Raw genomic sequence first — 26,891 nt, forward strand, 5'->3', positions numbered from 1 at the left:
CATTTTTGTTCTAAGAAAAGGTTATGGGTTCGTTTGTTTACAATAATAGGCACGTTTTCTAAAAATCTGAAATGTTTATTAGAGCGATTTCTTGTTTGTTGGAGAATATTGAAAAACCTATTTAAAGACACCCGTGTTATTTGGAGCTCTGCTGGAAGAATTTTAGTCTCCAGAAGTAGATCTCTGGCAGTATCGTATTTGGTTTTCATAAAGCAAACTTTTATTCCCCAGTTTATCTGTTTGTTAATTCTGTCAATAGAGTAAGATGGTAAATTTTGAAAAAAAATTGCGCTAAAATATAAATGAGACAAAACTAGTGATTTAAAAAGATTTATTCTTGTTTTTAGCGGTACCTGATAACGAACCAAATATAATGATCTGATTGCTGAAGCCATTTTACTGATAACCTTATTTAGTTGATTTTGGTATGTCAGTTCCCTATCAATTATTACACCTAAATATCTACATTTTTCAGACGCTTCCAATCGGTGTCCCTTGAAATCGACAGTTTCAATGATCGACAATTTTTCATTCCTGAATACCATTAGCTCCGTTTTTTTCTCATTCAAAGTTAACCTGTTTTGTTTCATATATTGATCTGTCTTGTTTAATGTATCTTCAGCTATTAGCTGCAAACTTGCTTCATTCTTTGCATGACATAGAATTGCTGTATCATCGGCAAACTGTAATACATCACAATTCGTTGATACAGCTTCACTGAAATCGTTGACATAAAGTATAAAAATTAGAGGCCCTAAGACAGTTCCCTGAGGAACACCGTGATTTATGACAACCCAATCTGATTTTGCTAACCCATTTTTTACACACTGTTTTCTATCACAAAGGAAAGAGTTTAATAAGATTCTTGCATTTTCTTCAATTCCATACTTTTTTATTTTGTTCATAAAAACATCTATAGATATTGAGTTGAAAGCCTTTGCTAAGTCTAAAAAGAGTGTGACAACAATTTCGTTTTCGTCAACGCATTGGTTTATCTTTTCAGTTAATGAAATGATAGTATCGAGACAGGACTTTTGCTTTTGAAAGCCGAATTGATTCTTGTTAATCAGACCATTAAGAGTTAGGTGGTGAGTTAGTTGTTCAAGTAGTAATCTCTCAAAAATTTTTGCTAGGGTTGGTGTGACTGATATGGGTCGATAGTTTTCTGGTTCTAGTCGGTCTCCCTTCTTATAGACAGGTGTAACATGCGCTGTTTTCAAAATATTAGGAAACGTGTTTTTGTTTATACATTCATTGACGACAAATTGTAAATGAGTTCCAATAGACAGTTTACTATCTTTTAGCGCCCATGCTGGTATATAGCCCGGTCCGGGAGATTTATGCTTAGGTAGATTATCAATAACATTATACAATTCTTTTCTGGTGACTGGTCGGAAGCTAAATTCCGGTCCATCAGATGTTAGGGAAGAACAATTTGGAGCAACGTCTTTGCCTTTGTATAATCCTAGTCTCGCAAAACAATTATTAAGAACATTGGCAATCTCTCTGTCATTCTCAACAAAATGACTATCTTCCCTTAATTTGTCTATTTTTTCTATTTGGCTGTTGGAATTGATCCTGTTTTTGATGAATTTCCATTGTTCTCTTGAAGTTGGTAGCTTCATCGGGGTGCTCACATCATGAGTTAATGTCTCCTTAGCAGCTTCGGTGCGGTGGTGATTTGTGATCTCTGAGATTATTAACGCTCTCAGAAAACTAGCCCTTGGCGCTTTACATGTTTTTTTCTCGTTTTTTTGAAGACGTAGACACAAATGGTGAGACAAAACGTCGGTAGTACACAAAATTGCATAAAAAGACCGACAAGACAAATCTAATTGCTAGAAACTTCGTTTAAGAGCAAACATACCCGGCAGATTGCCGGAAAATAGCCGCCGTTGATTCCAATAAGCACGATTGGGATTGAAAAAATAGAAGATATTGAAAAAAAAATTTTGTACAAAAACATTTTTAAGTCCGATTTATTTTGATGGCATTTCGTAGTTGAACATAACGTAATTCTGTTTCTTAGAGAGAGGCTGCAGGGGCTACTATCAATACCAATAAGCATTAGAGATGGTAACTAAGACTTATAGGAACGACGTTCAAATAGCGGGCATCTAAAATTGGGCTTTATGGGTTTATCCCGTTTCTACTTCTGACTTCAATTTTTTAAACTGACTCTGTTCATTTTGAATTGCGTTGCTAAGCAACTGATGTTCAAAATCAATTTTAGCAGAATGACAGAAGAGAGAAACTAGCCTAGAGAAGTCAAAAAGATATCGCGCAAAATGTTGAAAAAGCGGCAAAATGAGGTAAAGCGAAACATTATTTATTCGACGAATTAAAAAAACATAGCAGGACAAGTCCTGACGTACAATTCAAAGAATTTTCATTGACTTAACAAACAACAACACCTAGAACGGACAATGAGTGAATTGGGAAAACCATTTCGAAAGAAAAAATCAGATAAAAAAAACAAAAAAAAAACAGAAAATCAATGTCAAAATGCTGCTAGGGAGAACAAAAAACCACTAGTGAGAGATTTAATTTTGATTCTGACAAGAAACTAGGTCCAGAATGAGCTGTGAATGGATTAGGGAAACTATTTAGAAGAAAATCCGATCCAAAAAATCGAAAAAACAGTAAAAATCAGAGTGAAATTGCCGCATGTGAACAAAAAACCACTACCGAGAAACCGAATTTTTGTTCAAACACCGTTTTCTCACTCTACTTTAAAAATAGAGCGCAATCAATTCACGCAACAAAACCACTGGCTTTTTCGCTCCATTTCCTGTTTCGGCGTGACCAAAATCACCACTCCAATTTGACTTCAAAAATCATGAAAATGTGTGAACAGATCTTAAAAAAAACATAGCCGGAAGAATTCCGAAAACGACTCGAAGTGAAAATCTATTTAAACGCCATCCAATTACTCATCAAACAAAACGTGCCTCCACTAATTTAAGATTATCTTGAAACAAAGTTATGAAACAAAAAAGTAAAAACAATCAAATCTGTTAAAATATGATAAAAAATCTGATCAAAATTTTTTTAAAAATTGAGATCCCGAAAAAACCATCTCTGCCAAAATAACTTCATGAAAACAACTAGTAATTACTAAAACCACTGAGGTGAATTTTAAAAAAATACTAGGCTAAATTATGAAAAGAAAGCTCGTAAAAAAACAACCACTGAAAAACTGGAAAAAGTTATCAAATTCTTCAAAATTTCAAAAGCATATAGATCCAAAGAAAAAATCCCTTCAGCCAATAGGGTATCCAGATGCTCGCAAAACAATAGACAAGTCATAATAGGCAAAGAAACTTAGCTAAAAATAGAAAAAAAACGAAAAATGGCAAAAAATAACGAAAAATAGTTCCAATTTTCGCCATTTTTTTGTCATATTTCTCAACAAAAAAATATTCTTACCCACAAAACTGTAACCAATTGTTATCATGAATTTTCTCAAGTAGAAGGGTTTCTTCAATAACCATTTGAGCCAGTAAAACAAAATAATCGTCAAAAAAACGCAAAAATTAGCCCGAAAATCAGCAAAATACAAAAAAAACCTCCGAATTATCATAAAATTCACATGAATTTCCAAAAACCTTCAAAGCACTACCGAAACCAGCCTGAAATTAAAACAAAATCATAACCAAACCTCTTAACCAAAATAAATGAAAAAAACTGCTTTAAAATGCCGCACGTGAACAAAAAAATTTCGCTCGCTTAGAGAAAATTTTTTCACACATCAATTTCTCGCTCTCTCAAAAACAGCGGTATGAACAAAGACCACTCTCTTTTCGCTCCGCTCTTCACTTTTGTTCAGTGCCAAAATCACTCCAAATTTTTTCACGCGTTTCATTTCCCGCTTCAAAAATCACTCCAATAAAATTGATTAAAAAAAGGACTTCTCCAATACTCCTCTTCGAGTCGTAAAAAAAAGACAGCGCCCCAATACAATTCAAATTCTTTGAATTGTAAAAAAATAGGAGCGCTATAATAGCCGACTGAGAAGATGAGGGCGGCTATTAATCAACAATTTGTATTCACATTTAGAGATTGATAGAACGCAGATTGAGTTTCTAACCATTATCTTTTCAGGACCCCAAAGCTCAGTAGGCATACAAATTTTACACCCCCATGAGGCAAAGGAGCTATTTTTTCCATAGCAACGTACTGCTAGATACCCGCTTGTATTAGTGCCCGCTAATAAACAGAGAGGGAAGGGGGTACTCACTTATCGTGTCTCTCTGCTCTTTGATCATACATAGCAAATGGCTGATCGATAGTTGTGCAGACGTCTGTGAACTCTATTGAGCCATTGGGATCGGCCGAAATATCACACACTGCTATCATCCTATAACATTGCATTCATTAGAAAACAGTAGAACAGAAGTATGAAATCAAGTTGACTTCTACTAATACTGCTTATCAAGATGTTACATTTCTGATTGAGTAGAAAAATAAACAACATTAGCCGATCAAAATTGATGGATATCACGAAGTGATGTCACGAAAATCATGAATTTTTTAATCACGTTCAATTATGCTTTGGCCCCGACTCAATTCACAGCTAGTTTTGGAAATGATTATAAGTTTGAAGTTAAGGTCGGTTTCTATTGAATAATAAAGACCATACATAAAACTCACGGAAATGTGGATTTTAACTTTCCTCTTCCAAAAATGCCAGAAGCAACAAAACAGTACGAATGAACAACCTAAAAAACTGCTTAAAATTACCTGTGTGGCAAAGCTGGACAGCCGTCTTTAATGTATGGACTGAGCTTATCCTCATTTTCTGCAGGTCTCAACAAAGAGGCAAGATCTTCTCTTCTGATGAGACGCGGAGAATTCACAGCCCAAAATATCCCATTGACTAGGATTGAAGTATACGGAGCAAACTGAAACACAAAAGAGTACATTTGCACTAATTGCGCTCGTTACTGCTTGGGGGAGGGCTTCCAATTGTTGATTACCCAACCACGGTGGCCGGAGAACTTCTAGACTTGTTTTGGAATTTTAAATGCCGGCGTCAAAATGCTTCAGTTTTGCATGACTGTTGAGCAAATTGAACTCAGTGCCGCAATGGAGGCGAAATAAATATACGTACTGGAGAATATACATAGCAATAGACAGAATAGCAAACTAAGCTACTGTCAAAGTCCAATGTTCCAAAAACAAGTCAACTTTCTATAACATAAACCGAATAACGTCGGAAAAATTGCTCTCGAGTGGCAGGCGGGGTGTAAATTTGTCTTCATGGGTGCAAAAACACCCGACGAAGGTAGGGTTTGCACCCCAACCACCAGAGTCCGACCCCTTCACCTCGACAGAGGCATTAACCACTCGGCTATCAGGGCTTTGTCATCGTAGCTCTAAAAATCGTTTTTGCTTGAACAAGAAATTTTATTTCGGAGTGAGAGCAATTGAAATCAATCAAATCAAAAATCAGGAAGTTCGTGAAAAAGTCACTTGAGAAGTCAAAGATTATTCTTGAAGAAAAGCGAGAAAACGTTTAAGCGAAAAACCTGCATAAAAAGACACACACGTTTATGATAAATGCTTCTCATTCGAGAGCTATTAAACATAAGTCAGTGTTCGAAAACTGAAGCGAAAACAAATAAAAAACGCATTACATAGTTACAAACAACGAATTTTTAGATAGGAGAGGTTGTCAATGGGGGGAGGGGGCGTAGCTAGCTGAGTGGTAAGCGGGGGGTTAGGTTAGATAGATAGGGATTTATATGGGATCCAAAATTCTCGAAATGACCTGGTCACCTTGACTATAAATAGCAGCTTCTTATTACTATGTATTAAAAACTAAGCTACTGTTAAAGTCCAAAGTTTAAAAACAGAAGTGAGAGTTCCAAAACAAATTAATGCTCGAAAACAAAATTTAAACTTACAGGTCATGAAAAAACTCGCTTCAGTTAAAAAAAAATAGCCAGTAAAATACCGCAAACGACTCGAAGTGTCGTGCAATAAAAATTTTCGTACAATAAACACAAAAAAGGAAATATATAGTTAGATAAAATTAATTTTTCGTTAGGAGTGTGGATCAATAGGGGATGGGGCGTAGCTGGGTGGGAGTAAGCTGGGGGGGGGGGGTAGGTTAGATAGATAGGGCCTTACATGGGATCAAAAATTCTCGAAATGACCATTTCAACTTGAATATTAACAGCTGTTCCTTATTACTATATATTAAAAACTAAGCTACAGTGAGAGTCCAATATTCGAAAACAGAAGTTAACATTCAAAAACGGACTTAACTGCTCGAATAGAAAAAAAAATCAAAATTCGAGTAATGAAAAAACTTGCTTCAGCTAAAAAAACAGCCGGAAGAGTCATGAATTAAAATATTTAAATCAAAATTATCAAAGAGAACGAGAGAGAGAGAGAGAGCCGGTGTTCTACCTATACCAAAAACGTCAGAGAACAATTTAAATGTGTAAAAACAACAGTGTTTTGAATAAAGCAGATTCTGAGTAGATTCTGTTATTGGGCTCGGGAGGACGGACTGTTAGGGAAAAAAACTTCTTAAAAAAACTTTTTGACCGGAAACATTCCCAGCGTTACGTAATCACTATGTATAAGTCAACGCTCTAAAACAGAAGTCAATGTTCGAAAACAAAACGTCATGAAAAAACTTGCTTCAGCTAAAAAACCCTTTAGAACCCCAATACTCCTCATCAATACTCTTCGACGCGTCGTAAAAGATCGAAGAGCACCGTAGAATAGGTACACTGAGCTCAAATCTTTGCAGCTATGATAATTAGGTAGCGTCCCAATACAATTCGAACTATTTGAATTGTAAAAAAAACCCACAACCACTGCAATATAGCTAGGCTCAGCTTACAGCTCCGCAGTTATAATAAAATGTGAAGGCATTGCTGCAATAACTCAATTGCATATACCTTATTAATTTCAAGACTAATTTTCCCCGACTTTAATCAGACAATTTGTTTTCCTGAGAATTCACATCTTTTAGAAAATTTAGTTTTCACCATTACGTTGGCTCCTTTCTTCCTTGGTCTAACGAGCTGAAAAAAACATCAACACAATTATGTAATCCCAAAACAGTGCTCACTCCCCAATAACATGCTCACTGAACCTTCCTCCAGAAACCTTCCTCCAGAAAAATACATCTAGAGTATATAAAGTCAATGTTGTGTGGTGTATTGTACGCTCAAGCCTAAATATTCCATGTGATACAATTTTTGACGGGGCATAGGATATAAGGCGAAAATTCGAGTAGGCGAACACGTTTTCGTATACATTAGGCATAAATTTTCAACTAAAGTTGTGCTATTTGGCCGAAATTACAGAGGCACGAGTGGAAAACATTATTAGAGAATCACTGATTTATCCTATTTAGAGTTATGGAAAATTCGAGAAAAATGCTGCCATGAACGCCGGATGAACATAAGAAAAGCTGCAAATGCTCAATATTAAAAAAAAATTGAGACCGTTTTCGTAAGCTATTATCTTCTAGACACATTTGTTAGGGAATTTTAGTGCTTTATAGCGTCCAGTTGATTTTGAAGTACTGCTTTTGATTGTTTTAATTTGTATTCGCCTAATGTCCACAAAAATTTTCGCCTAGTGGATTAAAAAACGTGTTCGCCTAATATCCCGCCCCTTTCTTGACGTTCAAACAGTTCCAATGCGGATAGGAACAATTCCAATGCTTTCCTGAAAATTAAAATAGTAAATTTCTGAACCGATAATACCATCCCCATATCGTGATGTAAAACAGATCTACCATCATTTTTCTTCAAATCTTTTCTGAATTATTTCTACCATTAATGTGAATATTGCAGCATCACACATACCATAATTCTAACATACCATAATGCAACCGTTTAAATTTCAATTCCCACGCTCATGCTTGAATACAAAAAATGAATCACTTTTCTCTCCTGACCAAGATCTAAAACTAAGGTTTTTGTGTTACTGGGTTGCACTGCACTTAGTGCTTAAGGTGAAAGATTTCTTGCTTGCTAATTTGATCGTCACAGCACAAAGGATTCGAACTTAGTAGCAACTCATTTAAGAATCTCCACAATTTTCGCAATTTAGAAAAAAACTTACGGATATTTTCACTTGTCATGACATTTTAAAAATCAGCGGACCTTCTTTTTACTTTTTCAAGACAACTAGTTTACCAGCAAACGTCTTATTAAGCAGCACAAGTTGAAACCTCGCCTCAAAATGTCCGAGGTCCAAATTATCAGAAAAAAAGCAACAAAATTTTGATTTCTTTTCTGTTGATATCTTTTTGTACTCTTCTTAGAGGACGGCAAAACTTTCAATAAAGCTTCTATATATGTGGTCTAAGAGTTATAAAAGCAATAAGTTTAATTCAATTTGTTGAATTCTTAAAAGTCACGTGCAAAAAGTCATACCAAAAGTAATCAATTCGGACATCCGAGAAACTTCGTTTTGACATGTTCAGTTAAAAACGATCTAGACCAAAATGACTGCCAAAAACTAATGAAAACAATTCACGATGAAAAAAATTCGATTCGATGTAGGTCTGCCAAACTCAGTGAACTATTGAAACGACTGTCCAGTTGTCATCTCCTTACCTTTTCCATGAAAACGGACTCGTACTCCTCTGGATGAGCTGTGTAATGATCGAGGTCAAATTTTCCAGTCTGTTTGTGCACTAAGTAGTCCTTGCGACTCACCACACAAGCATAGATCCTGTCCTTAGCTAAAGCAAAGACTCATTCTGTGAGCACAAAAATATGTATCAAATTAATAGTAGTAGTTAATAGTAACAACATTTTCCGAACTTTTTAAAATGAATTAATTTTGTTATTTACGTTAATCTGAGATTATTATTCAAGAAATCGAAGAACTGAACCACTACTTTGTGTTACAAGGTGATAACAGGCTAAACTTTCATTGATTTAAGTTGAACCCACAAATTGACAACGATAGGAATAGTCCAGGTCAATGAGAGCCACAAACTTAAGGAATTTTCTTGCAAGAAACTTTTACGTTACTACTTTAAATTCAACCATTTAGAACTTTTCAAGCCACATTAATCATATGACGTCTTTGAAACAATTTGAGTGATAATGAATGATTGCAGTTATTTTAGGATATTTGAATTCATTGAGCAATTGCCAAGGATAACAAAGTACAAACACCATTTTGACATAACTTACATTCCATGAACTGGAGAGCCATCTAGAAAAGGCTAGAGAAATCACTGCTGATAAACTTATAAATTCTGCTCAATTAGAACATAATTCGGGTCTTCGCGATGATCGCTGTAATCAACAGTAAGTAAATTGGCGAAATTAATATCGAAGTTCTAGCAACTGTTACGAAGGAACTCCTCAAAATGGTGGTAGTCTTGAACATAGATAACGAATACGCTTTTAGACTTCATTTTTCGCCAAACAAATCTAAGCTAATCTTACATTACAAATTTTTTATTGTTTTTAGATTGCACTGATTTTTATCTAAGATCTAAGATCAGCATTGATTTTAGATTGCACAAAACTTTAGATTAAAATGTACTTCCGAGAGTTCAAAGCCCGTTATGCTATACCTCATGTTAGAGTTTACCTCCATTTTCAGCCCAGTATTTCAATTCCGAGGGATCCACAAAAACATAGGGTAACTCATAGAACACCTCCTGAGCTCCCTGGGACACATTGCCACTGCCTGTGAACACAACTGTCATGGGACCCAGCGAATCCGGCATTGAGCCTAGAGCAATCTCGTATCCAGCATCACGCACAGCCTGTTTTGCAAACTCGCTGTTTCGGTAGCTGTGAGCAAGGCCAATGTGAAGAAAAGGTGTGTGGTGACCTGAACATAGAACGATAATCAGATAATTTATGTGAACGTATACTATCACAGAAGAAACTATAAATTCAAATTGTTAGCAGCAACCAAGAAATGACTTTGAAATGGCTAGTTCGACGAGTAAAGTATGCTTTAAAATCTCATCGGCCTTTCTCAAGAAAATGCTTTGATAAAGGAAGAAACTCTAATATGAAAAGAGCAAATATCCTAGAAACGAAATGAGTAACTAATGGACGAAAAAACCAATTTTGATCATTGTAGGATTGCCTATTGCGTGCTAGAAAACGTTCTCGAGAGCAATCCCTTCAGCTAAGCCTCGCACTCTTCTTGGGTTCTATCAGGTTCCGGTACTTCTCTTCTGCGAGGGGGCAACCTCACGTCTGCTGTTGCTACTGTACTCAGAGCAAAAGGAGAGGTGCAGTTAGAAGATTTTATTCGGTTCCTTTCTTCTTCTGGAGAGGGTTGCTGGAGAGGGTCAAGTCCAATCCGTAGTTGCTGCTCCAAGGTATGCGAAAACTCATCTTCAGAGTACTCCTTTTACCCTACTTTTCCATATGCCTTAAGTTAAATTTAGCCAATCAAAAGCATTGACGTCAGACTTTGGAATTACCAAAATGAAAAAAAAAACAAAATCAGAGTCAAAATGCCGCATGTGAACAAAAAAAAACCACTAGCGAGAAATAAAACTTTAATTCAAACAAAAAAACTAGGCCTAGAATGAGCTGTGAATGGATTTGGAAAAACCATTTAGTAAAACATCCAATCCAAAAAAATCGAAAAAACAGTAACAATCAGAGTGAAAACTCCTTTTTCGCTCCATTTCCTGTTTCGGCGTGACCAAAATCACTACTCCAATTTGACTTCAAAAATCATGAAAATGTGTGAACAGATCTTAAAAAAAACATAGCCAGAAGAATTCCGGAAACGACTTCCGAAAATCCATTTAAACGCTATCCAACTACTCATCAAACAAAACGTGCCTTCACTAATTTATGATTATCTTGAAACAAAGTTATCAAACAAAAAAGTAAAAACAACAAAATCAAATCTGTTAAAATATGATAAAAAATCTCATCAAATTTTGTTATAAATTGAGATCCCGAAAAAACTATCTCTGCCAAAATAACTTCATCAAAACAACTAGTACTTACAAATATCACTTATGTGAATTTTGAAAAAAAATACTTTAGGCTAAATTATGAAAAAAAGCTCTTAAAAACAACTTTCACTGAAAAACTGGAAAAAGTTCCTAAATTTTTTAATATTTCAAAAAACATATAGATCCAAAGAAAAAATCCCTTCAGCCAATAGGGTATCCAGATGCTCGCAAAACAATAGACAAGTCATAATAGGCAAAGAAACTTAGCTAAAAATAGAAAAAAAAACGAAAAATGGCAAAAAATAACGAAAAATAGTTCCAATTTTCGCCATTTTTTGTCATATTTCTCAACAAAAAAATGATTCTTACCCGCAAAACTGTAACCAATTGTTATCATAATATTGCTCAAGTAGAAGGGGTTTCTGCAATACCCATTTGAGCCAGTAAAACAAAAAAAATCGTCAAAAAAACGCAAAATTAGCCCGAAAATCAGCAAAATACATTAAAAACCTCCGAGTTATCATACAATTCATATGATCTTCCAAAAACCTTCAAACCACTACCGAAACCAGCCTAAAATTAAAACATAATCATAACCAAACCTCTTAACGAAAATAAATTTTAAAAATATGCTTTAAAATGCCGCACGTGAACAAAAAAATTTCGCTCGATTAGAGAAACATTTTTCACACATCAATTTCTCGCTCTCTCAAAAACAGCGGTATGAACAAAGACCACTCTCTTTTCGCTCCGCTCTTCACTTTTGTTGAGCACCAAAATCACTCCAAATTTTTTCACGCGTTTCATTTCCCGCTTCAAAAAGCACTCCAATAAAATTGATTAAAAAAAAGGACTTCTCCAATACTCCTCTTCGAGTCGTAAAAAAAAGACAGCGCCCCAATACAATTCAAATTCTTTGAATTGTAAAAAAAATAGGAGCGCTATAATAGCCGGCTGAGAAGATGAGGGCGGCTATTAATTAAATGATTATATCTTGGTCTTTTGTGTTCAACAATGGGGTGTCATTCATTGAATAATAGTTTGATTGAAAAATTAAGCTGTCAATCGCAATCCCAGTGTATTCATCTTCCTTGTTCGGCCTTCCGCTCTCTACACCCTTTCGTCATCTTTCTAATATTGCAGTTTCTGAAAACTCCTTCAGCAGAATGAGACAGTCTGTTAAAATCCCCTTTCTGTTAGCATCAATGATATTTTGCGTCAGCAAAACTATTTAGTCAAGTGTAAATAAAAAGTCATGTGAGCAACGTTTTTTTTTCAAATTGAGAACATAACCGGCTGATATCTGGCCAATCGCTCTCAAACGATGGGCTCGATTTTATTATAGTCAGCTTCAGCCTGCGGGGGAGTAGCGTGGTAAAATCTTTCCTGAGGGGGCTTCAAATGATATTGTTAGAGCCTATAAAGGATGGTAGTAAGATTTAAGGTGAAAAAACTTACATTGGCGCGCTTTTCATTTGAAACTTAGTAGCGAACCACAGCCAACTGAGCTCAGCTGCTTTCTTAAACTTGAGAAAAAGATTGATTATTGATAACACAGAAATCAAGAACTCCAGCGTAATAACGGTCACCCCAAAAACTCGACTTTAAAAGCCAACAAAACTTTGATAGAAAAGTTTAAAAATCATCCAATCAGAGACTGAGAAGACACTATTCTCTTTTATATAGAGAGAACTCTGCTAACTGTATTCAGTCTATTAGTTAGATACACCATGCGTATACTCCTGACTCCGGTGCTGTACTTTATTACCAACGTAACAATAGAAGTTTATCTTCAGTGTTTTACCGAGTCAGTTAGTCTGAGAGATATAGGTAAGCCTACTTCGCGCGCAGAAATAAGTAGCCCTAGCTCTTTATACTTCAAGGCTGTAAAAGGAGCCCACATCGGGTCTGCCTTAACTGGTGCGACCAGTGGGTTAACAAACTCTAACCGTAAAAAAGAACTCACACAAAACCAACTATTCTCTTTTGAGAAAGAAACTTAGTAGTTTATATAATCTTTTAGCCTTTCTCCATTTAAAATTTAGAAAAAAGGGGAACACAGCCCCAACAAAAATAAAATATAAACTAGAAAAATGAACAAATACAATGTTCAAACTTCCTCTAATACAAACACACACTCTGATGAATTACAATTAGGTGTTCTTACACAACAGAACAAGCGTCTTCAACGTGATATTTTACCCTTTGAGGCTAGCCACTATCAACACCAAGATGAACTAAATCTACTTCTCAACGTAGCAAACCAACTCAAATACCACTATTTTGCAGTAGAGCGACAGCCTCTTCTCTTTTTACCAGACAAAGAATCACAAGTCTCACGTACTGCATTTCTCTCGTACTTAATTGAAATTTATGGAGCTCAACTCACAAAGGGCTCAATTCTTTTCATTTGTGATCCTCTCACAAACACACATATTTCTCTTATATATGGCATTCTATTTAATCCACTATCAGACACACTATTTGAATTCCTTAATGGAGTATGGTCAGAAATACAGCCCTTAGACAGAACGGGTGTATTCCGAAAATCTTCTTTCGAGTTTCCTAAACGTCTCGCTTCCACACTTAATACTGCCGCTCAACAATCACGAAAAGAGAGCGTACACAAAATCGCTCGACAAGAAATAGAATGTTTCACTCATCTTCATAAAACATACATAAGCTCTGTAAAAGACGCACACTTATCGGAAAGAGAGATCCTCGATTCTCTTACACTTCTATCTTGGTACATACACAGACTCTGGAAAAGTCTCGTAAGACACATCTTTCCAGCTATAAAATTAATAACTGAGGCCTACCCACAGTTAATACGTAAACTACCAGAAAAACTACAATACATTTATGATCCAAACTGGTTTCCACAAAATTTTACAAACATCACAAGTACCGTCGGAAATCATACAAAAATTATACATTAACCATAATAACATCGAAATTAAACCCTCCAAATAAACAAGTTACATCAAACAATATGACTGGTAAACCAGTACCATTTTCTTATCGCTCTCGGAACAAAAGTAGAGATCGCCGGCATAATTCAAGACACAGAAGTCCAAATAAATTCTCACAATTAAACTCAAAACCTTATTACGGTAATAATAATTTTAAACCACCGAGTAGAAACGGTTCACCATACCCAAGAACCTCTTATAATCAACATAAACCTAATTTTAACAAAAATTACACAAATTCAACTAACTCGAGACCACAATCACCTTCTTATAATAGAGATGGAAATCGTTCACGAAGACCATTCTCACGTAATCGACTTCATAATGTAAGAAATTACATTAACTCACTCCTAGACCAAGAACAAACAGACGACACAATGTCTACCACAGAAAATACCGAAACACAATGTCTCAGAGGAAAAACTTTTAGAACAACAGTTCAACGATTTACTTTTAAAACTAAATGAAGATACACAAGACGAATACTTTAATTGCCAAGAGGAATGTAACACTCTCACGGAAGAGTACATTCTCTCTACATCAAGTAAAAGTAATATTTGGGTATTACCACTAACAATTTATACACAACAAACACTTGATCATAAAAAGACAGTTTTCCCGCCACATTTAGAAATTGATTTTCTTCTAGATTCAGGCGCCACACTGAAAGTACTAAATAATGATACTTGGAATGAAATTAATGAATACCACAAATTACAACTAAAAACATCACCATTTGTTCTCTCAGCAGCAAATAAGACTGAACTACAGTCGAATGGTACAATAAAACTTACTCTCTACCCAGATGTAATGGAAAATAGAACTCTTCGGAATACTTCTTTCACACTTACTTTTCACGTATCTAACACAAAATTCAACATACTAGGAACACCTTTTCTAGCAACATATGTCGATTCAGTCAAATGTTCATCTCATACACTAGAGCTTCAACACTAACATGAATAGAAATCACTCAAGTTTTATGACTCTTCAACAAAACCACCTCCAAACTAATCTCGGTTATTTCCTGTTATTGGTGACCAATCACTCTATTTTCAGCCCTTCGAACACAGAATTCTTATTCTTTAACCGCATATGAATGTAAAAACAAATACGCAAACGGCACTATTCTTTATGCATCTGACTTCTCATTTATACCAAACCGTAAAAATACGTTTTTCTCCATAATGGACATTAACAATCTTGAATAACCTTATCAATCATTTATTCAAATATTAATACAAAACACTTTAAATCACTCACTAACACTGGTAAAAGGAATAATTGGATATGCACAACAAGATGTCTCACTAAATGATTTACAAATAACAAAATACCGCATTAATGAACTCACAGAATTCATGGATGCTTATACCTCAAATTACCTTACCCACGGTACATCAGAAACACTTAAAAAACTCTATTGTCTAAGACTCACTAAACAGCAAGAACCTGAATACAAATCACAACAAATAAAGTTTCATATACCATTTGACGTTTCAAAAATCACAGAATCTGATCGAGATTCTCTCACAATGTTCAATTTTGAACACACAAAATAAACACAACCAAAATTTGAAAAATTAGCACAACTTCTCACACAATTTAAACAATGCTACGCAACATCTAAATTCGATGTCGGGAAAATTAAAGCAGAACTAAATCTCCTCCTAAAAGCAACAGCGATAATTAAAAAGCAAAGAGCTACTCGTATTCCACTCCAATTAAAAGACAGAGTACAACCCCTACTCGACATTTTGACACATTTCAGTATTATAGCACCTGTGAATACAGATTCCCTCACCACGGGAAATACTTTCATCAACCCTGTAATTATTCTTAAAAAAGGAGAATCACTTAAAATAGTTTTAGATGCTCGCCAATTGAACACAATGATTGATGAAACAAAATGCAGCTGGCCCATAGAGCCAATATAAATTATACTAACACGCATTAAAGGACCAATTTTCTCTATAGATGACATAAACCGCGCATACAACCAAATGCCACACAAACCATCACAACGAATCACAAATTTGTAATAGCTGGACAACAATACTGTTTCAAACCCCTTATTCTACGGTATTTCAATCGGCCCAGCAGCCTTTTCGTCCATTATTAGTAGCATTTTTAAACCACTCATTCAAAAAAATAAAATTATCACGTATCTTGATGATGTTTTCATACAAGACACTACAACAGACACAATGTTACAAACACTCGACCACTATCACAAAATTCTTAAAAACGAATATCTCAAAGCCGCTCCGGATAAAAATTTCTCTTTCCTAGATTCAGTTAAATTTTTAGGACACCAAATCCAAAATAATCACATATATCCACTAAAGTCAAAAAACGATGGATTTTTAAAATTACAACCACCGAAAAATAAAGGAATACAAATATATGTTGGTTTTCTCACTTTCATTTCAAAATATATTTACAATCTACAAGTCGTCTCAAGACCTTTCTATTTCCAACTTCCGGATACAACAGACTTTAAATGGACTCCTGAACTACAACAAACATTTGACAGAGTCAAAAAGGAACTTACAGATGGAAAACTGCGTCTCGCAATTCCTAACTCCCTTTTATATTTTATATGAAGCCTCTAACTATGGCATTGGAGCTGCACTCCTCCAAAAAAAATCACCTTGGAAAAATGGAATTAGTCTCAGTAAACGCTCGTTTATTTTCCACTAATGAATTCCAACTCTCAACCATTTTTCAGAGAATGTTCTGCAAAAATCTATGCACTCTCAGAATAGAATTCCTTATTCAAGGGTCACAACACCGAATTATCCTATACACTGACCACAAACCAATTCTCTTTTTGGCACACAAAAGAACAAACCAAATCACAGAGTGTAAAAATTTCAGCTAATTCTAATGAGGATTACAGACTTTAGAACGGTTTGAACGGAGGGGGAAAATCTTTCACTTCCCGACCTACTAAGTCGTTCACTAACGACAACAACACAAGACGAACACCGTCTTAGAACAGTTGAAATTCCAGATTCTATAAAATTCTTTACGACACATAACCAAAATACTCAACCTATACAGTGCCACTACGGTGTATCAAAAGAAAATATTAACACATTATCTGGAAAATGAAAGACACTACTGTAAAATCACCACACTCTCCAATATACCTACAGATTAAAGATCATTATTTTAAAGTACAATTTGAAAATCAGATTTATCTTCCCGTCTCGTATCACGAATTCAAAACCAAAGCACAACCTTTAGAATAATTACAACAAAACAAAACAACAATTTAAACAACACCGCTCAATGTTAGAAACTTATCCTATTGTACAACAGACGGATGTCACTTTAAATACAAATAAAACAGAACAATTCACACAATTTACTCAAAAGGCAAACTATGCAGAATTAATAAATACTATAAAATTCTCACTACCAACACTAGATGATTTTATACCTAAATCTCCCGAAATCTATAATTATTTCTACACCGAACAAACAGAAAAAAATGATGCATTGCTATACGAAGCACAACAACAGGACCCGGTTATACGACAGTTACTCACGTGGAAAAAATACAAAAACCATCCGCCAACACCTCATTAACTATCCGAGCAAATAAAGGACTATTACGTTACTATCGATGTTTTCAAGACCTAAGTATAAATGAAACAAATCATCTTCTATATTACGTACAAGCAACCACTTCACCAAAAATCTGTTTACTACTCTCTCTCTCTCTCTCCTCACAGTATTCTATATGGCACAATCGCACAATCTCTCAAGTCACCCTGGTCGTGAAAAAACCTATGCCACCATAACAGAAACCTAGTATTTTCCCAACATTAAAACATGGATAGCAATACCTAACCAAGATTGCTTGAATTGCCAAACGAGCAAATCCATGCTAAACCTCCTCATGGCTCCACAACAGCCATTTTCAGAAATTTTACCATACTTTATTCACCGTATATCAATGGACACAAAAGGTCCCATCTCCACGCCCTCAGATGGAAAATCTTATGTCTATGTTATCGTAGACGCCTTTACACACTATGTTGTCCTTCACCCTTCTCCAAAAAATGACACAAAAAATGCACTCACCGTGTTATTTGATCATTGGATTGTTCAATTCGAAATACCCGATATTTTAGTAACAGATAATGGGAATACAATAACGGGTAATTCACACATTTTTGCCGTAAATATAATGTACAATTTAAACCACGAATGCCATACGCACCATGGTCAAATGGTTTAGTTGAGAACAGTAATCGTCAACTAAATACATTTCTCCGAACATTTTTAGACTCACGATACGATACATGGTCACAAAAAGTAAAATAATTTCCTTTTGCATTCAATTCACAAAGTAGAGCTAATATGAATTTATCACCGTATGAAATTGCAATTGGTCAGAAACCCAAAAAAACCAATAATGTTCAATCTATCTTCCACTACAGATAGCTTTGGAAATTGTAAAGCTTCACCAAACTCACCCTGTAATTCCTTCCCTAAACATACACACACTGGTCATCATCCCCAAATTAAAAAACTACAGAAAGGAACCTTTCCACATTGGTTTCTCAATCGTGAAAAGATACACTCAGAAGTTCATAATGAAGTTCACAATTATTTAAACCAAAATAAACATTTACACACGTTTATAAATCGCCGTTTCGGAACGGCACAGCCACTAAAAATTAACACTTATGTCTTAATCGCAAATAAAGCCACAATTAGGAATATCAAAAAAGATACAACCAAAAAAATTGGACCCTATAAAATAATTGATACCCCCAAACTGGTTAATTATAAACTAGAAAATTTTTCTGGTAAACAAATAACTCGTCTTAGAAGTAATATCGTAACATATTATCCGAAAGAAATTATCCAAATAGAGAAAAATTTTTGGGACAATTCTTTGTTACGACTACATCCCAAAAAACCGACTATCACTAAGTCGAAATCCGTCTCTAGTCTAGACAAGCCAGACATACCATCCGATAATGAACCTTTCGCCCAACCACCTTGTAATTTGTCTGAAATACCCGAAAGTCACTCGGAAAACTACAATACAGGAGACACTCGCCTTCGACGACAACCGATGAAAGATTATAGAGTATTCATACAATAAAAAAAATTTGTCTTCACGAACAACGCATTCGTAAAATATAGAAAAACCCCTGTTCTTACGCACAAAAATCACTTCTCTCGCATTAGTTAGCCGAACACAACTTAGCATAACACACTAAATACCTAGGAAATACAAATAAAAAAATACAATTCACTCGTTCTCTTACACGAGAGGGATAATTAAGATAGTTCCTTCACCCTTCCCCCCTTAATAAAATTACATCACTGGGAAAATAAATCAAACTCTTTAGTATAGTAAACAAAGAACACAGAATATCTTTCCATCTGCTCCCCTAGCAGAACTACAAAAAAACCCTCCATCGGGAAATGAAAAAAAGGGAATTACAGGCCATTCCCCACGAAAATAATAACAAGGAAATTAACTAAAAATTAAGTTAACAACCGACCCACGGCTCGGTCCGGGAAGAATTCCCTAATCTCTATTATTTGCCAAGACATGATTCGGTAACTTTTTCCCCCGAACAGAAAGTCGTGGTCAGTCTAGATTATATCGTCTAATATCACTTCAGTCCACCGCTCTCTAAACTTAGTTGTTTCTTTCTCTTCAAACTTCTCTCAATATATCTCTTCAATACTTCATCTAGAACTCTCTCTTCACTCTCCTCTACATTCTCTTCAATTTAGAAAGCTTTCTAAGCCTCGTACTCAACTATAAACCTAGAAAAAACTTTTTCTAAACACAAATTTTCACCTCTTCTCTTTAATCTCAAAAGAACTGTTACACAGTACAGTTCTTTCCTAACAATCGACCTTCAACAAAAAGCCTTTGCTTCAAGCAGCACTTGAGCTGAAACAGAAACACAAACTCTGCTTCAATTCTCCTTTTTCAGACTCACAGCATTGAAAGCAACTATCTCCTAAACAAAACAGGTATGCAAATTACTTCACAGCAGAGACTGGAAGTACTATTAAAGAGAACACTATACGCCGATACCTTTCTCTACATTCAGAATTTTAAACCTAAACAAATCCGTTTTCAAATTATTTTTTACAACCTAGATCATATTTTATATTCACACACTTGCTGTGAATGGGTTTTCTATATTAGAGACTTTAATAAAGAACACATGGCTCTTTTCTATCTAATAATTTTTCCACCACAGGCAACACCAAAACTCTCTGAAATTCTTCATACAGACATTGTATACACGGTTAATATAAACTCACAAAGTGAAACTATATATCCACATACTTTCTTTTCATTCGAACGAAAAGACTATACGATTGCTGAATTATTAACAGTTTTCTCTGCTGATTTTATAGATCTCATCTATCTCCATAATGTCATCGCACCAGAGTCACCCTTCGCAGCAATCCGAGTTAGTGTACCTACTTTAAATCTTTTAATAATTGTTATCCCTACCTCTACTGACTACAAAATATATTATTGGGATAATTGCCCCACTCTGGGCCAGAGGCTATCGTCACAATTGCGTCCTCTAATCAACAACCCAACACTAACCCAAGTGCTCCCCCCGTCTCAGAATCAACTAGTTGCTCATACAGTGAAGCGACTAAACAATCCACCCCCAAAAAGTCATCATTTCTTTATTAAAAAATCACAAGCTCAAGATACAGAAGAACACCTATACTCAGTCATTACTACTGCCAAATCTGCAGATAGACCTCGTCCTACTGGACACTCCCCCCTTTACCCCTCAATCAGTAATCCCGTATCCACGCATCAAAGTCAACCGCAAATACACCAAACGCAAGCACAACAACAACCACACCCAATAAACACACAGACTTTATTGCCATACTCAGACTCCATCGCCAACACAACATTTCAACCACCAACAATTATACCTGCTCCAACACGAGCACCACAACCCAAATTACTTAACTATTCAAATACTCCACAATTCTCCACTCAACCTATAAAATTTTCGAACACAGATAAAACTCATAGCTCTGAATTTCCACAGCCAATTCACACTGTTTCAAATATTCACGACACACCACAAGATATCACCTTAATAATCTGATACCTCTATAACGGAGCCACTAAGTTCTCAATTCTCTTCACCTACTCCATCACAAATTGCGAGGAACCCCTTTAATCCGCCACAAGGACCAATTTCTAATATTGAACGCTTACTCTCACAAGCACATTGGAATCACTCTTTTAATATAGTCAATTCATCACCATCTTTTCAAAGCTCACTACCACTCAGTTTCCAAAGGTACTCCACCTACAATCACGCTAAACTCTAATTCACCTACACCTGATCCGGATCAACATTCTCACCACTGTATTGGAAAACACCCAGATACAACGCGAACTTATCCAACTCTATCGTTAAAACTTGACCCAAAATTTATTGTTCCCCTCCCGCCCTCTTTGGAGATCAAAATAACGGTGAACAATTTCATAATTAGGCTAAACAAAGAATCTCTAAATCATATAAAATCACAGCAGTACAAAAACAAAGAGCAAACAATCCACAAAAACAATCGAAAATTACTTTTTCTGTTGAAATTGTTGTAGAACAAGATAAATTAATTTTTCCACCTGCAGCACCACCTATTTTTAGAGTAAAAACAAATCCATCGCCCTTTATCTGCCAAGAAATCCACTATAAAATTGATAGATACACAAAGAACACAGCAGCATGTTTTGTTTTTTAAAATCCACACTCTGGACTCTCACACATCTCCACTACAAATTTAATTCTCTTATTGCTTAATTTATTCCTTTCATATCCCTTTCCATTAAAACGACCAATTAAAGTCGACCAACATAACATCTCCACACCTAAATAAGAAGTACAAGACCTTATAGTCACACCTTATGATTGTTCCCCAAAGCATATCACAAATATGCAGTATTATAAGCTCCATAAAATTGGCGAATGTAAAATCAAACAAGCAGATTTCTAAATCCTCTCCATCCAAGTGCAAATATTTTCACAAATTCGAAAAATCCAAGTACGAGCCTATGTCAAACACGCTAAACTTAGTGACAAAGAAAGCTTATGTCACAAGATTGCACTTAAAAGAGGTTTCAGGTTTGATCACGATAATTGGTATGTTAACAATTTGGAAAGACCTTTCTTTCCCACAGAAATTGAAGCTCGCAGAGAACTTGCACGCGTTGGTCTCATAAGTAAACACCACTACCACCCACAAATAATACAATTTGACGTACTCGATGACCCACGCTGGCAAGCGAAAATAGAAGCCAAACAAGGCCGTTTTCAACTTGATCGCTATCGACCCTTTGCATTCCAACTCGGAAGCATGGTCTCTAACCCAAGGGACCATGAATGGATCCCAAACGCCACTGATAACCCCTGGGCTAATTGTCCAGTTAAAAACCCTGAACACGAATATCATGTCATCCACACAATAGGATGGTCACTTCAATTAACAAACATCACACTCACCTTTGATATAAAAATCAGAAAGCATTTACTATGGGAAAATTCGCATTAAATGTGATCTTTAATGAGGCTACTGTCCTCCCAACCGAACCACGCCTTTAAAGCCACAGTTATTTGGGAAGCCAAAAATCACTGTCGTATTTTTGATGTTGGACGATCACATGCACGAATGATCAAATTCCAAAAACGATACGTTATAGAAACACTTGATAATGAAACTAATTCTGGTCGTAAACACAATGCAAACAGGTACTCTAGTCGCTTTCAGAAACACCTTTATGACGAATCCACACTTTCTCGTTTTGAGCTTCTCACAAAACCTTTACACAAATGTAATGAAGATCGCCCATATTATGCCACACAATACCAAGACATTTTTACTCAATACAATGAAGGCTTTAACTTTATAACAGTTAAAGCATCAGCTATATTTAAAGATACACACGTCCCAGTTCCTGAAGGTGCACCTCCCATCACACCATACACCAAAGCTAATATACGAAACGGATATGTTATACCACAAGAATCACCCGTTTATCGTAAATCTGAAAAGTACGAAATTTTTAGAAAACAAAACTGGTTTGGTGCTGTACACCTAATTGTACAGATTGATGCAAAACTCGACTATATGGTTAGCCAAGTCTTATTAGAAACGGACCACACGAGTCTTTCTATTTATAAAAAAATTTTGCGATCTTAAACAGACCGCTTTTATTTTATCAACACAAAAATTTCCACTCGTAGGATGTCATCACAGGACAGCAACACACTTTCGCTACACTAAAAAGTTCCAACGTAATCTCACTCTTCCAATTTAAAGTTGTTTCATCACCCTTATATGTATTAGAGAATCAATGTTTTCAACGCATTCCTATCTACTACCAAAATAAACTACAATTCGTTGATCAAGTCACACGTAAGACCTTCCCCTGGTCTAAAGCACCACGTAAATCAGATAATTTTGACCAAAAAATGTCACTCGACGCACACGGCGATGACACATCGCTTAACGCCCTATCCAATAAAGGCACAAAATCCAGTTAGAACTTTCACGCCTGACGAAGCAGAAAACGGCTTCACCCACTCAGACTTTACCGCACATCAACTCGGCATTTACAGTCAACACGACTGGACTAAATCTATAGATAAGATGAAATATAACCAATTAGTCGATGACGCAGCAGAGATATTTGAAGTAGCACAAGCAGTAAATTTTGCAGATCTTTCAAAACAAGCACAATTTCAAGCACAATTCTCACAATTACAAATTGAATATAATAATTGCTTCAACAAACTCTTTATTAACGGAAAAGAATTCACCCTCCGCCGTCTTGATTGGCGTGATTTAATTGATGGCAACTATTTAAAAGAATCCCTCATAGGAATCTTTGGATACCCTTTGTGCGTATTAAAAGAAATAGCCATAAAATGGACTGTTTTTATTTTTTCACAGTGCCTATTTGGCCTATTTCGTAGTTTATTTAACACATACAATCTTAAACCACTCTTAGGCCCCAATACCACATTGGCTAAACTCATCACCTCCGGATTCTTCGGAGTATTCTGCCAAACAATATTCCATGTAATACAATCTGATTCTACACGAAATAAACCACCATCACCTAAGAAAAGACGCAGACATTCTGTCGACAATTGCACTCCACAATTTCACAATGAATTGGATCTATTACACAAAAAGTTTGAAAACTTCTATAAGAAATCCTATTCACCAGTACACAATAATTCGAACAAACACCACACTTCTTCGCTACCAACCTCTATTTACCAATGCTACGAAAAACCAATAGATTCACATAAAAAACCTGATTTTCACTCTTTACAACTACACACTTTTCATCCAAACAAACGTAAACGCTCACATGGCATTTCGCTCTCAAGAGACTCTTTTGATGATGACCCTGATCACCAGGAAAATCCAGAGTGCTCATTTTAAATTTACCTAGCATTCGTATCTTACGCCCTTTTTGTTTCAGCAACTCCGCAGTAGTCCTCGCAACACAGGAAGGAGGCTCACCAATCCCCCAAATGACGACCCAACGGCGTACGACCTCATCATGCTGGAGGTTGAGGACATTCTGCCCTCACCCCTCACACTGTTGGTGCTGACACCTCCAGTACCCGAGACAGTTTGCGAAATGCAAACACCAACCCTCTTCACGGTGGCTCAATCTTCTCCACAGCCACAGTCTGTGGACACAGCTAATTATGCGCCGGTATACCCACTGCCTCACTCGCCACCTCCTCTTCCAGCTCAGGTGAACTCCATCTGTATATCTACAGCGATACGAGCTCCATCATTTCCTGTTGGACCACAGAGTTCATCACAGGAACCACCCATAGAAGGTGACCCCAGTGTCACACCCCAAACCACTCTTCACAACTGCCTCCACAACACTCATGCTTTCTCAGCCTTCTTGGGCTGATGCAGTAGCCACAGCGGAAGAATCCCGCCGCTCCACACCAGAGACGGTTGTCCCAAATCGGGCGTACTCTGGTAGAATCCGTGGATCACGACCACGATCACAACCACGGGTCCATCCACCACCGGTTATGCCTACACCTCACACACAACGTCCACCGGAATCCTCACCGCGGAACGGCCCGGCAATACCGCCTCTCCGACCACAACCATCCTTCCCTCAGCCAACCGTCTAGGATCGACTGACGTCGACAGACAACTATCCGTGCACTGACCTTTCACCTAAGAGACGTCCACGAGCTACAGCACACGAAATTTACCCAGTTCGTTTCTCTCCCATACAGGCTTCACAATCGCCTGCGCGTCACACTTCAAACTCCTCACACTTCACAGCCCTCATCTTCTCGTGGCAGAGTAAATCCCTTTGCTCCTACACAAGGGATCATCCACCGGTCACAAGGACCAAACTTCCGTTTCCACAAATTTACGAATCCCCTTGGTATTACCACTGTCCAAGGAATTCACGTGCCAGAGCGAATTAACTATACTTCCACTCCACCTCAACACACACTCGAACCCACAGCCAGTTCCTGTTCTCTTGGACAATTTTAGAGAGCTAATATGTTCAAGAGGTACGAGACAGAGACCTTCCACTAGAATGTTTCCACTTCCCTATTAACCATCGTTTCACAGAACGATTTTGGCACCAGTCAAAATTTCTTTGCTCTTGCAGATAGCGAGAATGATTATCTTAATACTTTCCTCACTCGCGACACCGCCCCCTACCGAATTTACCAGAAGTACGATCCATTCTATTTACAATTCGGTTTCCTACATCCCACACAGATGGATGTCAACAACACCACGCATAAAATTAATCGAGTGAGGATGCTCCACACGGTGCATAAATATATATTTGTCCAACACCATTTCCACAGAACCAACCCAATCATTCACATGAATTCGCGTCTACAGTACGCAAACACCAAACTAACCTCGCCTTACTATATGAATTATAGTTATATAATTCAACCCAACTATTGTGAAGGCACCCTGCGCAACTTTGACCCCATCAAAAACTATTTTATATTTTCACCTTTATACGCGAAGATTAACCGCCCCATCCTTGTCCCAATTGAGTATCTGCAATGTGTAGAGGGAGGAGCCACGAACTGTATACATGGCCACACATTCAACCTCCTCTACATGGACTGCATGACGGATAAACTTGATAATCGCGAGCCCTCACAAGAAGAAAGTCAGATCTTCAACCATCTTCTCGCGTTGCAACCCCACTGCAACGTCGACCTATACCCCCGTGCCCTCGCTGCTTGTCTGGCGCGTGATCCGGACTTTTTGGCATTTTTCCGCGATCCAGAAAACTGAGCTCCGGACTTTGAGTTCGAGTACCGGACATAGGCCACAGTCCTACAACACACATCGGGATCACAGACCCTTCAATCCAAGACTCACTGTTCTTAAAAAACTCACTCAAAACTGTTATTTTTTCTTTTTCTTTATAGTTTTTCATTATCTTCATCACTTACTTATTGTCTATATACCTTTCTTCTTTTACACAATTGAAGATTAGGATCAGTTCTTTTCTCCTTCCTCCCAGTCGGGGCTTACTAAAGCAGGCATTAAATTTGACTGACAAATTAATAAGAAAAGTAGCTGTCACATTAGCTAAAGGATGGATTTCCACCAGAAGGTAAGCTGGTAAATCCGACTGGTTCTAAACTTGTACCAGATGGAGATAAATAGAAATCTCCTTGTACAAACCAGACAGAGACTACAGACTGCAAGCGATCCTCCAACTGGGAACAAATCCTCACTACATGACAGTGAGAGCAGTTGGGCATACTCTAGCAGGACAGACATAATTGGCCAGCACACCCTGTAACTGGCATCCCTCACTGGTTCTAAAGACGAACCCCTTACTGACGACACTAGTCACTACTTCACTGACAAGGACTTCAGACGACGGCACAAGTCACAACTCCACTTCAGAGAGGACA

General features: G+C 36.7%; 1 protein-coding gene across 1 annotated transcript in view; it reads right to left on the minus strand.

Moving 5' to 3' along the window:
- LOC142336255 (alpha-aminoadipic semialdehyde synthase, mitochondrial-like) overlaps positions 1-26,891 on the minus strand; it is a 127,271-nt gene that overhangs the window by 84,924 nt on the left and 15,456 nt on the right. Inside the window, exons 5-8 of the mRNA XM_075384946.1 lie at positions 9,586-9,831; positions 8,592-8,719; positions 4,744-4,904; positions 4,241-4,360 (exon numbers count right to left, since the gene is read on the minus strand). Of these exons, the coding sequence (XP_075241061.1) occupies positions 4,241-4,360; positions 4,744-4,904; positions 8,592-8,719; positions 9,586-9,831 (655 nt within the window). The remainder of the gene's footprint in view (positions 1-4,240; positions 4,361-4,743; positions 4,905-8,591; positions 8,720-9,585; positions 9,832-26,891) is intronic.

Source organism: Convolutriloba macropyga, chromosome 3, assembly GCF_964194025.1.
Source record: "Convolutriloba macropyga chromosome 3, txConMacr16.3, whole genome shotgun sequence".
Taxonomy (NCBI): Eukaryota; Metazoa; Xenacoelomorpha; order Acoela; family Convolutidae; genus Convolutriloba; species Convolutriloba macropyga.